Source organism: Trachemys scripta, chromosome 2 (assembly GCF_013100865.1).
Source record: "Trachemys scripta elegans isolate TJP31775 chromosome 2, CAS_Tse_1.0, whole genome shotgun sequence".
Taxonomy (NCBI): domain Eukaryota; kingdom Metazoa; phylum Chordata; order Testudines; family Emydidae; genus Trachemys; species Trachemys scripta.
Window position 1 is genome coordinate 173,744,175 of NC_048299.1, and position 15,482 is coordinate 173,759,656.

The window sequence follows — 15,482 nt, forward strand, 5'->3', positions numbered from 1 at the left end:
CAGTTTCACAGGACAATGTAAAGCAGCATTCTCAAGCAAATGAAAAAATAGTCTACATACAGATGTGTGGAAAAAAAAAATCTGTACTAATGTATTTGAGAGGCCTACATGAAAAAAAATACTTAAGAGGGAAAAGCCTGGAACTAGCAATATTTAATGTAAAAACCTAAAAAGTGTTAATTTAAGAGTACCCTCATACAGTGCACGTACTGAATTTAAATAAATCCAAGTCAACATCTTTAATTGATTAGGTTAATATTTAATATGCTACATCTAAACCTGCTAAATAATTTATGCCATGAGATGAATACATAATTTTACAGTGTCACATCTAAAGTTGCTTTCTTTAGAGCGCAGCATAGTAAAACTTTCAAAATAAATATTTTTTTAAATAGCATTACAATTAAGGCACAGTATATATCACATACCATTAACCCTTGAAGAACTGCAATCTCAGTAACAAAAGTTGTCTCGTACTGTATGTTCTCTAATAAATATTTTTAAATATTCTGAAATAGATACTAAAATTGTACAAAGTTTCAAAAAAGGAAAAAAAAGAAGTTCCCTTAAAACAGTTCTTAAAGGTTTAAATTCAGCAAGCTTCTTCCTGCCTTTATTCACAAACCATGAACAGATGCAATAAATAGAAAGAGAGGCTGTTGTAGTAAAGGGCTGATCCTATTTCAGAATCAGAATAGCTGACACGAGCAGTTAAAGTTTCCCAAAAGTGAAACAGGCTGGGGAGAGGGATTAGAAAGTGACAAGCTCATCAAACGAGCACAAGTGATGTGTTCTTTCCAGAACTGTCTGTGTTATTGATTGTCTCTACAGCTGTTGCGCCCATTAATTCCACATCACTTGCTCCATAGTTCCACTCATCCAGAGGACAGATAAGAAAATAACTTTGGTGCCTGTCCACCATTTTATCAACCGGCCATGTTCCTCAGATTGTTCGATGCCCCTTAATGAGATAGTGGGAAAATATTTTCCCACTAAAACAAGTTCTATAGGCCACAGTGAAAACTAGAAATGACAATCAGTGCTTTACACATTTTTTAAAAAAAAATTAAACTTGATACAGGCTACATATTGCTCACTGATTTTTTTTCCCTGGTTCAACTTTTTCAAATAATATTTTCTCACTTGTAAAAGGCAGTATGCTTCCCTGATACTTTTTATTTATTTTTTTTAATATAAAGTCCCATTGTTACTCCTGCCATGGTTTCATGACAGTACATTATAGATGGTTTCTTCTCAATTGATACCTGAAACTGGTACTCCCACCCCACCCCTTCCCTAATAGCAACATTATTTGGATGCATGCTGTATGAAGACAGTGGAATTAAAAAAAAAATCTTTAACTTTGCAGTAGCATAGCTTTTCTTAAAGCTGCTTAGTTAAATGTTAATTGTCTCTTATTAACTACTTATATTGGAAGGCTGGAAGAAAGGAAGAGAAAGAAAGAGATCCATCTTTCTTCAGAAGTCCATCTGCTATTGCATGCGGTCTGTTTGCAGCTGTTGTGGCTGGTACTGGCCAAAAGCTGCAGCAGCTGTCCCAGGTGCTGCTGCAGTGAGTGGTTGCTGGACTGCATAGCCATAACCCCCAGCAGTGACATATCCTGCAGCAGCTGGGGATGCTGCATACGGGTACTGGTCATAGGCAGCAGCGGCAGCAGCAGCTGCCGCAGCTGAGTATTGTGCATATGCCGCTCCAGTGTAATCAATGTAAGGTGTGGTGGAGGCAGCAGCTGCTGTAGGTTGGACATGTGGAATTACAACTCCTGGCTGCACAAAAGCCTGTGGATAGACATAATGAGCAGGTATCCTGTTGAAAGATGGAAGATAAAGTTAGAGGAAAACTTATGAATTTTAAGTGCTATTTCCATATTCAGAACTAAACCAAACTCAATTTAGTTGTTGTTATGAGCATAGGGTTGCCACAATAGCTAGATTTATTTAATACACCAATGTATCATTTCAACAGCACAAAGAGATGCATTGCTCAAAAACCCAGCATTAAGAGATGACTTAATAACATTAAACATAACACCATCCAGCAACACTAAACATGTTCACTTTAAAAGCTTTAGAAGGGCCAATATTTGGGATGTCAGCTTAAGACATCTGTAAAAAAGCTAAATTTGTTTATTCCAGATCCAAGCTTGGATTGTTTATTTTTAAAATAATTTGTAAGTGATTTTGTTGCCCTAATTCTGACTAACCTCATTGACTATTAGTAAAATGCGTTGTTATGAATACAGGTATTATTACAACAGCTATGGAATTTGACAGGGTAGTCACTGTAAATCAGTTTGCCAGTAGTAGATAATGCAGCTAAACAGTTTTTTAGTTGGTCAGTTCTGTAGCCCATCACTCTCTCTCCCCCACCCCCCCAATCTTCTTGTAAAAAAAAAAAAAATTGTATTGTGGCAACCCTACTTAGATTGCTATGCAGACTCAGCACACATTAATTTCTCTGCAACCTCAGTCACCCTTATTAAAAATTAAAAAAAAAAAAAAAAAAAACGAAAAAAACAAAACAAAACAAAAAAAAACCACAGGCGACAAAGGAGTTTAAAGTTCACAAGTGTGGTAAACACAGCACGAATCACACTTTCCAAACGAACTATAGTGCAGCTCACTCGGTCACAAGAGGCCATAGAGGAGAAGCTACATAGATGCTATTAAAATTAATAACAGTGATTCCTAAGTACATGTGCATCACACTTTTGTAAAGGTCATAAGGACACAAGGGTCAAACCTGTTTGACTATCAGGCCACTGATGTCCTGTTTTGTGCCAGCTTGTTTATTTCTATGCAAGACATACAGCATAGAGTTTTGGGAGATGGGGGTAGGATTAAATCTAAATAGATCTGGTGTTTAACAAAAGCAAAAAACAAGTTTATGGCTCATTAAATAACTGTTTGAACAAGTCAATAGATACACTTTCCCATTTCCTCCTCCAAATCAGAGAGCTTTGCTTCCTTAACTTACTAGCCCATGATTGAACTACTTTTGATACCAGTAGTAATCCTCTCACATCACACATCTGCATACAAATTAATCCCATCATTCCAATGTATCATGTAATATTAAAGACATGCTTTAGAGTAGAGTAATACCATGTTCATTATACACTTAATCCCCCAATCTTGCAATTGGATCCATGAGTAGACTGAAGTCAGTGGGGCTCTACGCAGCCACAAAGTCTGCTTTTGCCGCTCCAAATGCAGGATCGGAGCCTTAGACTTTGCATGACAGTTAAAAATTTCCCTTTCCAGCTGAGTCTAAAGACAACTCCAGCCTTTTACCATTATATTTACATTGTAAACATAGCTGGAAAATTGCAGCACTACCATTTGTCCTCTTCCTCCAGCTTTAAGAGCCAGAGAGTTTTTTGAAAATAAAATAATAGTTTTACTTCCAGTTGTCAACAATTCAATTAAATGGGACACTGTCAACTAAATTCATCCCAAAATAAAAAAGCCAAAGCATTAAATCTGATTGGCTTTTTAAATTATAAAAACTTAAAAACATCCAACAGTCAGTTTAACATCCACATAGAAGTGAATGAGCAGCAGTAGTTATGACTTAAATATTACTTTAAACAGTGAGAAGATAGTAATACATACTACATTTCTAGATCTTTCTCTGTGCGAACACAAATGACGTTACCGAGGATTTCTTAGAACACTTGTACAACTTCTTTTTAAGAAACTAGACTGAAAGATACACATGCTCCCACTTAAACCCTTGTGACTTGTTTCCTTTAAGCCAAGAAACAAAACAGGTGGTGAATTACGAAACTATCCCTTTACAACAGCATTTTAGTCTGCATTATACATGAACCCTGTGCAGGCCCCCCACCATCATGCCGTTTCAGATATGGTGATTGACAGTATAAGCTGCAGTGGGGCTATTTTTGATCCATCTGTCATGAGACAAGGGTTTCAAGCAGAGTAAAATGACTTTATAAGGCCAAAGTAAACGTCTATCTACTGCAAAGGCAAGCATGCATACATCTCAATGACACCGAAACACTGCTCTTTAACCTTTTGACCTCAGTTTCCCATTGTGCTGTGACACCTTAATAAAACACTCAGGTTTTTATAAAAGAGTACTACTTTATAACAGACAATATTATATTGGGACAATATTTTAATTATACAACGGTCTTATGGCTAGGAATTTTTTTCCATTTTGTAGTAAAGCTACTGCCTTAAAGAAAGAAAAAAGGCAATGTTTAGCACCAAGTAATTTTGGTGCATACAAGTGCTCTTGCCATCAGATTTAAGATTTTCATTAACCTAAGCTGCAAGAATACTTTTGCAAAGTTAGAACATGAATTAGGTTTAATACTATAGTAGCTGTACAAGTAACATATTTGGCAGTTTACTGTAAGTGTTATGCATACAAAATACAACTGAAACAAAAAGGTAGCCTAGGCTGATCTGGAATAGTATTAATGGACAGAACAATTGTGATACCATTGAATTCTTGAACAAGTAGTTACTGGACTGTGCATGAGACCTGTTCCTTCTATTCTGGATCTTGCATTGCTTCATCTGTTCTTTGTAAGTACAATTAACTAGCAGATTTAATTCAAAGTTCAATATTGAACAGCCTTCTTATACCAGAAGAAGAGTTATGCACACTAAACAAACAAACAAAAAAATCAAGCATGTTTTGGGGGTTAAGTTTGTGCTCAATGCCTTATGCAGGATATTGAAAAATATATACATTTGGTTTTCTTTGACCATGGCAGTTTCATGCCACAACTGTTTCAAAATTATCAGCTGCCTGATGTTACACAGATCTTTTAATTATCATCTGAGGTCAGAACTCTTCCTTCCATCCCTTATAATCAATTATTAGGATTTTGTAAAACTTAGAGGTGACTTAGCAAGTGTTTGATATCAGCTAACCATTCGTTGGCCAGCTTGTCCTCTTGGGACTTAATTCGGCCGTCATTGAAGTTGGTGGGAACTTTTCCATTTACTTCAGGATCAGTCCTTAGACGAACAGGGAAAAAGATCTAATTATTCACATCCTACATCCACCTCTCCCTTCATTCATGTAATTTTCCACTGATGTTAAGTGGTAATTATGCATGCAAAGGAAAAGAAGCTACCTCAATGGAACAAAAAGATCTTTAAAAAAACCGCATTAATTCAAAACAACATTTGGTGTTTCAGTATACAGCTATACTTTTATGAGTCACAGTGGGATAAGTAACCCACACTGAACTCTTCAAGGTCCCTTCCTGACCTACATTTCTATGATTGTGGTCATATTCAGCATGCCAGGTCTCAACATATAGTAAATGAGATTCTGGATGTAAAGAGGGGGTGAGATCAGGAAATGTTACTTGGGTGAGAGAATTAATCGCTATAGCATAGAAAAAATAAACCAGAACTACAAGTATTTTATGAACAGGAACTAACGTTGCTTCTCTTAGCTAGAGTAAAGCCTGGGGGGGGGGGGGGGGGGGGGGGGGGGGGGGGGGGGGGGGCCGTCGGATGGGGGAGGGAGAGTGGGGGAGAGGAAGGGGGTACCGTACTCAGAACTAAGTATATTCTCCCACTAAAACTGATGTAATGTGATGCTGAAAGTAACTGCATTTTGTCTGAAAGGTAGAACTCTGACAGAGCACTGCTGACAAGAGCAAAGTAGAACCTCACTAATTTGCACTCTGCTAATTAATCCACACAAAAATGGCACTCTCTCTCCTTTTACTTGCAGAGCACAGTTCTGAGGTTCCATATTACTTAATTTTACATAGCATATGGAAGTACACTTACTAGTATTCACAGAAAAAAATTAAAACTCAAAGTATGTTTCAATGGAGCCCAGCTATCACCTCAAAATATTACTCTTTACAGAAAAATTCTGTCCTTTTTAGCAGACCCAAACATTAAAATGTCTGAAAAATGAGCCCTTACACAACTCAACCTGTTCCCCTTTCTCATACAGTCATCACTCTCTATTACTCCACTCAGTTTTCACTGCTCTCCCCAGCCTTTATCCCCTAAAATATATGCATAGATCAAAATAAGAGTTTAGTGGGAGATTATTGGAAGTGCATCTCTTGAACATGAAGTTAGATTGTATAATCTCTTGTAACTGGCGGTAACAGAAGAGGTGCAGGGAACAAGGATAAAAATGAATACTGGATTCTGCCAGTTTAAAGCACATACCACCCCTCTTTGCAAAATATGCCTCTAATTCAGATTGATATACAGTGTGGTAGAACCAGAAAAGGCTGATGGATTGGAGAAGAGCATCCATTTTTATTAAGTCCCTTAAGCAGTAGATAGTCCCAGTGCCTCCTTTCTTGCTATGCTAGGCAAGTACTTCCTCTTTTCCTCACAGTTGCTCCCTTCTCATTCCACCAGCTCCTCTTTGTAACTCTGCTTTCATGCCCTTCTAGGTAACCCCTCCCTTAGTGTGAGCATCAGATTATCATCATATATTCTTTTCAGTTTCCCCACCATTTCTCCAAGAATATTAAGAGATACTTCCCTTCAACAAAGCAAGACATATCTGGGAATATTATAAGAAGCAAATATATATCATAATTGAGCTTCAGATACATTTTCAAAACTAGTTTCCTGATTATTACCATGCTTCCCAGAAAACCACTAAACCACTCTACTGTGAGATAAGAAGTTGTATGTAACGTTTCTGGAAGACTGATTTCCCATCCCCACAACTTTTTCAAAAGGAAAAACAATCAACTTCTAATGGAAAGCTAGCTTCAACTTTAACTATGGAGCAGCTACTGCCATTTCATAATACCAAGGTACAGTATCTTATATCTACACTTGTCAAGTAACTGAACAAAGTACATCCTTTGATGCATTCTCCTGCTTTGTTAGCTTATTTATTAAATTAGCAAAATTTATTATTTTGCAGTGACCTAGTCAGCATGAATTAGTGAGGTGGTACAGGACAGAAAATTTAAGCAGACTTCACCTCCTAATTTTAAGTCTATAAAAAGCAAGTGTTAGAAGTACTTAGGAATAGTATACTTGTATTTTTTTTTTATTTTTTTTTAATTAAAGGAAATGCACTACATATTGAAGTCTGATGGAGAAGTTAAAGACTGGAATTAGAAAGCCCAAGTGGAAGCACAATGTTAATCAAAAGAGCTCCACACCCCTTCATACCCCTCTCAAGGAACAAAACCAAGAACTATAAACATGCAAGCAATATGTTGATTTTCTTTATTAAAAAAAAAATCAAGATGTCACACAATTTAGCACTCAATATAAAATACGAATATGGTTAAAAAAAAAGTCACAGGCTACAGCTCGAAAGCAAGAAAAAAAAAAAAAAAAGTCCCTTTGCTCCCCATGGCAAAGTCAACACTCCTCAACAACAAAAACAAAATTAAGAGACCCCCAAAAAACTTTCACTACAGCTCTTTCAATTAAATAAAAGCACACGGTTTAGCTATCAACACCACTTCATTTCTGTAAAAAATAATAAAAAAAAAGCACACGGAGGTCTATTGACTATATGAAAAAACATACATGCATCGTTAATCACCATTTTAGCTTGTTTGTGTTTGAGTCTACTGGTTACAGTGTTTAATTCCAAACAGAACTATTCCACCTCTTATCATCATATCCTTCTGATCAGTTATCTTAACTGTAAACGATCCCTGTCAGATTAGAAAGAGATAAATAACATTGAGTCAAGCTGGGGGAAAAATAAATAAATGGGGGGCACAGCGATCTTGTATAAAGTCATACCACTTTCTTTTATCAGAGGTGGTATGGGTCTGATCCGCTTGGGTTGGGAGGGCTGCATACTTTGTATCACAACTCGACTCAGCTATGGTCTTTAGAGCATTACCAAAGAGAACATATTTACAAGGTATATGTTTTTAGGTCTGGAAATTTGAATGGCAGCATTATAAAGTCAGTGACAGTACTGTGAGAGGCCATCCAAGGTTATACTTTGTTTGTGGACCTGTTTTAGAGACTTACCCAAAAGGCCTCTGTATGAGAGCTGGATGAAGATGCTGAACACCAAAGGCAAAACCTACCAACAAAACACATCACATTCTCTATATGAGCATTCCATCAGCTGCTTAGTTATGCTATACACACACAGTAACCTTCACTAACAAGCACTAGTAAAGATGTTCAACAGAGCAAAGAACTACAGGTTACAGAATGAGTGTTTAGATAATTTTTTTTTTTACAATTTAAACCAAAGGTACATGATTGTGACTCCTGCCAATTTTCAAAAAGACAACTTATTTGGCAACAACTAGGAGAATTTCACCGAACTGTTATTTAAAAGCAAATGTTTTCTAGCAGCAGAGTCTAGTCCTTAACTCTAAAGCCTAAGAATTATAAATTGGATTGTAACTGGATGAATATATGTGTTTCTACAGACTTAACTGGGAGCCATGCATGCAAACATAAGGGTAGAATTACTCATACTGTAATATACACTGACTTCTTACTTCCTGAAATATTCATATTGGGCCTGATTGCAAGCCCCTTAGTCATGTGAGTAGACCCATTAACTTCAGTTGGAATACTCAGGTGACTAAGTTCTCACATAGGTGACTAAGTACCCACCAATGTGAGTATTTAGTCACCTGAGTATTTCCACTGAAGTTAATGGGTCTACTCATGTGACTAACAGCCCACCAACATCAGTAAGGGGTTTAAAGTGTGAACATTAACGCGCTACTATATTCCCGTTTATTTTGCTGTGAAGCTGTGGTATTGAACAGGGCATGAAATCAGTGAGTGAGTTTTGGATCAGATCTGGCCTTATGATAAATCCATTCCTTTTTTCATTCAGTGCAATAGATTCCATGTGTTTTAGAAGTTCCCATTAAGAGACCGACTGTGTTAATAAGACTGGGCACATATAGAAGTTCCTGTATCCTAGCAATAATCTTTTACCTCAATTATACTGTAAATTGTGTTTGTCATTTCATTCATAATATAGGGTCCAACAAAATGGAAATTTTGTATGGAGGAAATTTCTCAAAGGGGACATGTATTCCTCTATGTACAGTACACATGCACACCTTTAGTTTTTATGAAAGCATTGTTCAGATAGCCAAAAAATTATGGATTACATACAACATTAAAACACAAACACACACACTATACTCCACGGAAAGTGGTGGCATTGCCTGAGAGAGCCTTTTTTTTTTTTTTTTTTTTTTAATTTTTAACTCAAACTGAAGTTTTGTTCTTCTCAGAAACTTTGTTGAAGGTCAGGGGAGGAAGAAAAAGAGAGAAAGATACTTTCCTCACCTGGTTGCATTATCCTTGGTTTTGCTCCCAGGTATGCCAGGTTCACATTGGCCTTCCTGCCATCAATGATAGGATTGGGATCTTTGCAAGCCCTTTCAGCAGCTGCTCTATCAGCCATGGTGACCTTAACAATATACAATGCTATGAATTAAACCACTTTTGCCATTGAAAAAGAAGCAGAATTCATCTTTTCACTAAGACAACCAGCTTCCCCTCCACAAAAAAGGACAGTATGAAAAATATGAAACTTCATCTCCCTAGATGTTTTTGGTCAAAACTAATGGGCTTGCTTGAATAATTAAGATAAATCGGGTTTGTTTACATGAAAAGACTGGGGAACTTTAACACGAATTAACGAAAGGCCCGAGAAGTTAAAATGCATTAGTTAAAGCACGTTAAATCCCTTCGTGGATGCTCTCATTCAGAAATAAAGGGACCTTAGTTCTTTAGCTTAAAACTCATTGAAGTACAAAAAATACCCTTCCTTTGTTCTGTGCTTAATTGGTAAACAGACACTGAAATCAGGTTGTTTTAAGCTTCTAGTTTGCTGCAGTACAATATTAGGGGTGTGTACATGTATAGGAGCCCCGTGTACTACCACAGATAAAACTTTTAAGTCATATCAGTAAACAACGAGCTAGCCTAATTTGTTGCCAGAAATTCGCATTAACTTTTCACGTGCAAACCACGATCCAAATCCCCTCCATCAGGGATTCCCCATCCTTTCCCCCTCCCTCAAAAAAATTAAATAACTTCTCAAAACACAGTACCCTTTCCCCCCAATCAAACAAACCCTTTATCTAGGGCTGCCCTCTGGATCTACGGTGCAGCAGCATGCTGGCCTTTGCCTCACAAGAAGTTTCTTTCCGGATTCAGGCGCTTATCCGGCTCCACCTGTCTTCCCACCCCCACAGGCGATACAATGCTGGCTTCTCAGCTTGTTTTAGTTTCCCCAGAAAGCGGTCGGATCCCTCCCGCCCACAAAGCGGACCGAAGCTAAAAACGATCCAAAGTAGCCCCGGTGCCACCCAGCAGCAAGTTTCCACCCGCTGGTTGCAGGAGCAGCAGTGGCAAAAACGACCCCCGCAAAGAAACATCCCCACGACTTACAAATCCGTATCCCCGGGACTTGCCGGTCTGCCTGTCGGTGATGACCACGGCTTCCTCGATCTCCCCGAACACCTCGAAGTACTTGCGCAGGCTGGAGTCGGTGGTATGATAAGGCAGGCCCCCGACAAAGATCTTGGTGTAAGTGGTGTCCTTCTGGGTCGTGTGCATCTTCCGCGTCGTTCGCTGGCCCTGCCACCCGGACAGCCCTAGGCAAACAAACGGGGAGAGTAGTGTGCGCCTGGGTGCGTTTACACGTGGTGGGAGGGGGTCTTATTCCGGAGTCAAATCCCTTTTGCAACTACACTGCGTTGCCTTTTGCAAACCAATCCGCCGCTGCCTCCTCCTCCTACTACTTTCAGGGAGGGAGCCCCGCAACCTCCAGCAGTTTTGAGGTAGATGTTAGACAAGGAGGATGGAGCGCGTCCAGTCTAGCGGAGGCAGCAGCAGCTACTGGAGAGAAATGCAGGGCCCGGACGCTAACAACGGAGTGGCTTTTCCCTGTTTGCTTTCCCCTAAAAGCCGGGGCACCCTGGGATCCTCCGCCTCCGTCACCAGGGGCGGGGATAGGGCGGGCCCTTCTTCGCCTATTGGCCCGCTTGGCAGCTGGAGTGGACACACAGCTGTTGCGAACAGCTGGGGGGCTGATTCTCTTCTCGTGTGTCTGGTTAGCCCGGGCTGTAGGGAAGGACCCGGGAGAAGCGCTGCACGCTCAGGTTTCCGCTTCAGGACAGGAGCAGCCCGAGCAGGAGAGGCGGATTCTCCCGGCCTGCTGTGAGTGGGAAGGGCCTTGAGGCAGCTCTGTGGCAGGGCTCGTGGAAGTCGCTCGCTCACACCCTGGGGCGAGGTTTCTGCTTCAGCTGCCACTGTCCTGCAATATCGCCGATCCCACTCCTGACTCCCCCGGCGGTGGGAGCATTGGACGCTGGTAGAGCTGCTTCCTCGGCCCTTCTCTTCACTAGCCCCTTTTCCTTGCGCAATCACCACTGGAGAGAAAGAAGAGACCTAGAGAGCGCTGAGGGGCAGGGATGGGGGCTCAGAGCCCTAGGGGTGCCTATCACAGTCACAGGACTCCTCCCTGTGCCATACAGGTAGGGGAATTTGAGGCGGGAGATTGGTAGGGGAGAGGCAGGAAGGGGCCAAAGGTAATAGGAAAGAAAAGCAACAAAGAGTCCTGTGGCACCTTATAGACTAACAGATGTACTGGAGCATAAGCTTTCGTGGGTGAATAGGAAAGAAAAGGACATAACAGGAAAGAAAGGTGAGTGAAAGACAGTTGTGCATCAGTGTAGTATTCGGAAACCAAAGCTATTCACCTCTGCTCCCCCACACCCTTCTTAGTGCTACTATTGACTGTTCCCTCACTCCTCTGTGCTCATTTGCCCCTTTGGCCTTTTTCTTTGAACCCACCCTTGCTATAGATAGAAGTCCCCTATCAATTTGCAAGTGGGACTTTATCGTTGAAATGGTGTCTACGCTGATCTCTCTGTAGCTTCCCTTACCAGAGTATCTGTGTTTCCTGCAAGATTAAAATACACAGTTTACTTGTAGAGGACCTCTAGCTCTTTCGTTCTGTAGGCTACTTCACACAAGAAAGCCTTATGGCCCACCTCTATTCCCAAATTCTCCTACATCAAAATAGGTGGTTTTAAAAATGCTCCCTTCCACACATCAAGAAGAAAGGCTCTGCAGACTTTTTGTGGTCCATGATCTGCAGTTTAAAAAGTCTCTTTCCCTCTCTCTCCAGTGATCAGGTGTTCATGGTTAAAAAGAACTAGATAAATTCATGGAGGACAGGTCCATCAATAGCTATTAGCCAGGATGGACAGGGATGGTGTCCCTAGCCTCTGTTTGCCAGAAGCTGGGAAAGGGCAACAGGGAATGGATCACTTGATAATTACCTGCTGTGTTCATTTTCTCTGGGGCATCTGGCATTGGCCACTGTTGGAAGACGGGATACTGGGCTAGATGGATCTTTGGTCTCACCCAATATGGTTGTTCTTAAGCCGATGGACAAATAGCTCTGTTTCCTGATTCAAAATATTAATGAACTTCCTGGATAGGGAATCTGTTTGTCCCTAATACATGTTATTTTTTTATAATTACTTAATATATGATTTACCTTAAGGGACAGGTGCAGTTCCTTTGTGGTACTACCTTTCACTTCTAGGAGTGTCACACACAAAGTTATTCTATGTTGTTTCTTTTTGAGTTTTAAATAAAAAACATTTAAAACAAGAAAAACTCAGCATAGACAGATATACAGAACTGGAAGGTTAAAGTGTGTTGAAAAGCATTATGGAAGAGACATTGTATTGCTATAAGTGCCACTCAATCCTAGCAACACTTCTGTAGTCAAAATGATGTCTACGTTTACCTAATCACAAACTAACAATCTTATCATAAATAAATTGTGTTTGGGCTGAATATACCTGTTTATAAAACATTTCTTCCTGGAAGCATTTTTTTTTAAAGCAAGAAAATAACTTTTAGCAGCTTTTAAGTTAGAGGAACATGATCGTTACTGGCATTAGATATTTATCTTTGTATGCTTTTGGCTTCCACGTCAATTTGGAACATTACTTAGTGCTCTGAGACCCATGCCCAAACTTTTCAAGTTGTACATTTCAAATTGGATAGACTTCTGGGTATGTTGAGTTCTTTCCCCCTAGGCTTTGGAAGCCAAAGTTGTAGAAGACATTTTTGAATCATGGGGGCCCTATTGTAATACCCTCTTTTTTAACTCAAGCAGAACTCCTTATGAATGCTAAGGGGGAAATCTGCTTAAATACTGATGGGATGACATGGCCTCAGGGGCTGTGCACATACAGTGCTTTTTATCTGTATCCAGAGCCATCCCTAGGGTATGGCGAATCGGGGCCCAGGCCCCATGCTTTGGAGGGTCCCGTGCTTTGTGAGAAGGTGGGTGGGGAGGTGAGGCTGGGGGCAGGTGGGGGGGGTGAGGAGGAGCCTCCCCCTCCCTCCCAGTGCCTCCTGCCTGCCCCTCCCTCTCCCTCCCAGTGCCTACCACCGATCAGTTGTTTCACAGCATCGGGAGGGGGGGGGAGAGGAGCAAGGGCACTTGGGGGAGAGGGCAGAACTGGGTGGGGAAGAGGTGGGGCAGGGTGGGAAAAAGCAGGGCGAGGGCAGGAACGGGTGGGGGAGGAGTGGGGGTGGGAAGAGGCGGGGCTGGGGTGGGGCCTTGAGGGAAGGGGTGGAGTAGGGGCAAGACCTGGGCATAGTCAGGGGGAGCACCCCCCTGGTAGATAGAAACTCAGTGTCCATGTCCTGGCCCTGCACACCCCTAGGGACGGCCCTGCCTTTGTCATGTTCCATGGATTTCCATGAACCTTCAGATAGGAGGAGTCTGCACCTACAGATCCTCATTCAGCCTTGTCTTCATAATCTTCCCACTTAATTGAGGACATAAAGTGGGATCCATGAACGGACTTAGGCGTTGCAATGCTGAGTGGCACAGAGCTTAACTTTTAGGCACTTAGAAAAATCACAGGAACTACACTGTGATCCACAAAGCTGAGTTAGTCACCTAGGCTTGCTACACAATGAAGTGGAGCCAACATTCTCTATTTTGCAACCAGGGCCCCAATTCTGCAAACACTCTTGCACATGTTTAGCTTTAAGCACATGAGTTATCCCATTGAAATCATAAGTGAGGTGTAAAATGGTGTTAATGGGACTGCTCATGCACATGCTTAAAGTTAAGCATATATGTAAGTGTTTGCAGGACCAGGGCCTCAATTTACCACCTGCAAATACCAAGCAAAGAGAAAAGTACCAGGGGCTAAGCTTAATAAGGGAACAAAGTTCAGCAACACTGTCACATTAACTTACACAGCATGATAAAAATTCCTTTTGATGAGTACAGGATTTGAACAATCTCCCATTGGTTGATAAGGCTATATAACAGGGATGGGGGGAAATATGCACTTACAGTATATGTTCCATTGTATAATGTTTAATAAAACAGAGTACACCAGGGAAAATATGTCAAGTCTTGCTCAGAAAGCTCCCTCCCAGATTCCACACTGGATTGTTTTTTTTTCTTTTAATAGATCACAATAGTTTTACTAGGGAGGCCTTGACCCAGAACAAATGTCTTATTAGAGTGAATTATTTGGGGCTGCGATGGGGAAATGACTGAAGCAGAAAAGCTTCCACAAAATAAAAGACTTTTTATATTAAATATTTTGCTCTCTTGAGTCAATGGTCTCATGTTTAGAAAGATCAGTTGTTTATGGTCTGTTTTAAGTTCTAATCGGCCTACTGACCATCCATGACAGGAAGTGGCTAACCCACACTCACCAAACACCCAAGACAAGCAAAAGCCAGGTCACCTGTGAGCAAGTGAATTCTCTCTCATGCACCTGTCTCGATCAGGGAAGGTGTAAGTAAATCCAAGGAGGGAGATGATGTATTAATTCTGACGGGCGATGGGCAAGGGGAATTCAAGAATTGTCATTGGTTTATCTTTACAATATTTGTTTCAGCATGCTCCTAGAAAGATAGCATAGTTGCTTTTTATTATAAGTCTAAATAAATATACATAAAAGTAACAGGGGGCCAGTTTCCTATGCAGTTCAAGCTTCTGATAATTTCCTCTTTCCTGAGAAGCAATCATTTTCCATCTAAGCCCAGCTTAGTTCTTGTTTTCTCTGTAATTCTTGCCATGAGAGGACACATTTGTTGTAAACCCCTCACTCAGGCATAGGTTTTAACTTTTTCTATACCCTGGACTAGATCAGTCTCTCTGGGTACATCTACACTGCAATAAAAGAGCCTTGGCACAGCCACGGCGGGCCCATGTCAGCTGACTCAGGCTCACAGGATTCAGTAGGGTGACCAGATGTCCCCATTTTATAGGGACAGTCCCGATTTTTGGGTCTTTTTCTCATATAGGCTCCTGTTACCTCCCACCCCCTGTCCCGATTTTTCATGTTTGCTGTCTTGTCACCCTAAGGCTGCGGGGCTAGAAAATCACAGTGTCGATGTTTGGGAGGAATTGGGCTGGAGCCCAGGCTTTCAGACCACACAAGGGGGGAGGGTCTGAGAGCCTGAGCTCCA

General features: G+C 40.9%; 1 protein-coding gene across 10 annotated transcripts; it reads right to left on the reverse strand.

Annotated features, from left to right (window-relative positions):
• Nucleotides 1–1,174: 1,174 nt before the first annotated feature.
• RBM24 (RNA binding motif protein 24) lies at nucleotides 1,175–10,922 on the reverse strand. Of its 10 annotated transcripts, none has more exons than XR_004644660.1 (6): nucleotides 10,404–10,922; nucleotides 9,294–9,417; nucleotides 7,998–8,052; nucleotides 4,929–5,015; nucleotides 2,764–2,876; nucleotides 1,744–1,827 (listed from the first exon to the last, which is right to left on the reverse strand). XR_004644660.1 is itself a non-coding variant. In XM_034762349.1 (5 exons), exons 1-5 carry the CDS (start codon nucleotides 10,569–10,571, stop codon nucleotides 1,494–1,496), a joined length of 768 nt encoding a protein of 255 aa, XP_034618240.1. In that variant the 5' UTR covers nucleotides 10,572–10,922; the 3' UTR covers nucleotides 1,175–1,493. The 10 variants fall into 10 exon arrangements, 3 of the variants coding, with proteins under 3 accessions (XP_034618240.1, XP_034618242.1, XP_034618241.1); XR_004644658.1 differs by having other exon boundaries at nucleotides 3,636–5,015; XR_004644661.1 differs by lacking the exon at nucleotides 4,929–5,015 and adding an exon at nucleotides 7,555–7,669 and having other exon boundaries at nucleotides 10,404–10,919.
• Nucleotides 10,923–15,482: the final 4,560 nt, after the last annotated feature.

Coding starts and splice junctions, on each gene's coding strand:
- RBM24 (XM_034762349.1), bottom strand. CDS start 10,571: ATGCACACGACCCAGAAGGACACCACTTACACCAAGATCTTTGTCGGG. Junction 8,053..9,293: donor ACCAAGGATAATGCAACCAG/GTGAGGAAAGTA, acceptor TTTTGTTGGTAG/GTTTTGCCTTTGGTGTTCAG. Junction 1,828..4,928: donor GACAAGCTGGCCAACGAATG/GTTAGCTGATAT, acceptor ATCTTTCAACAG/GATACCTGCTCATTATGTCT.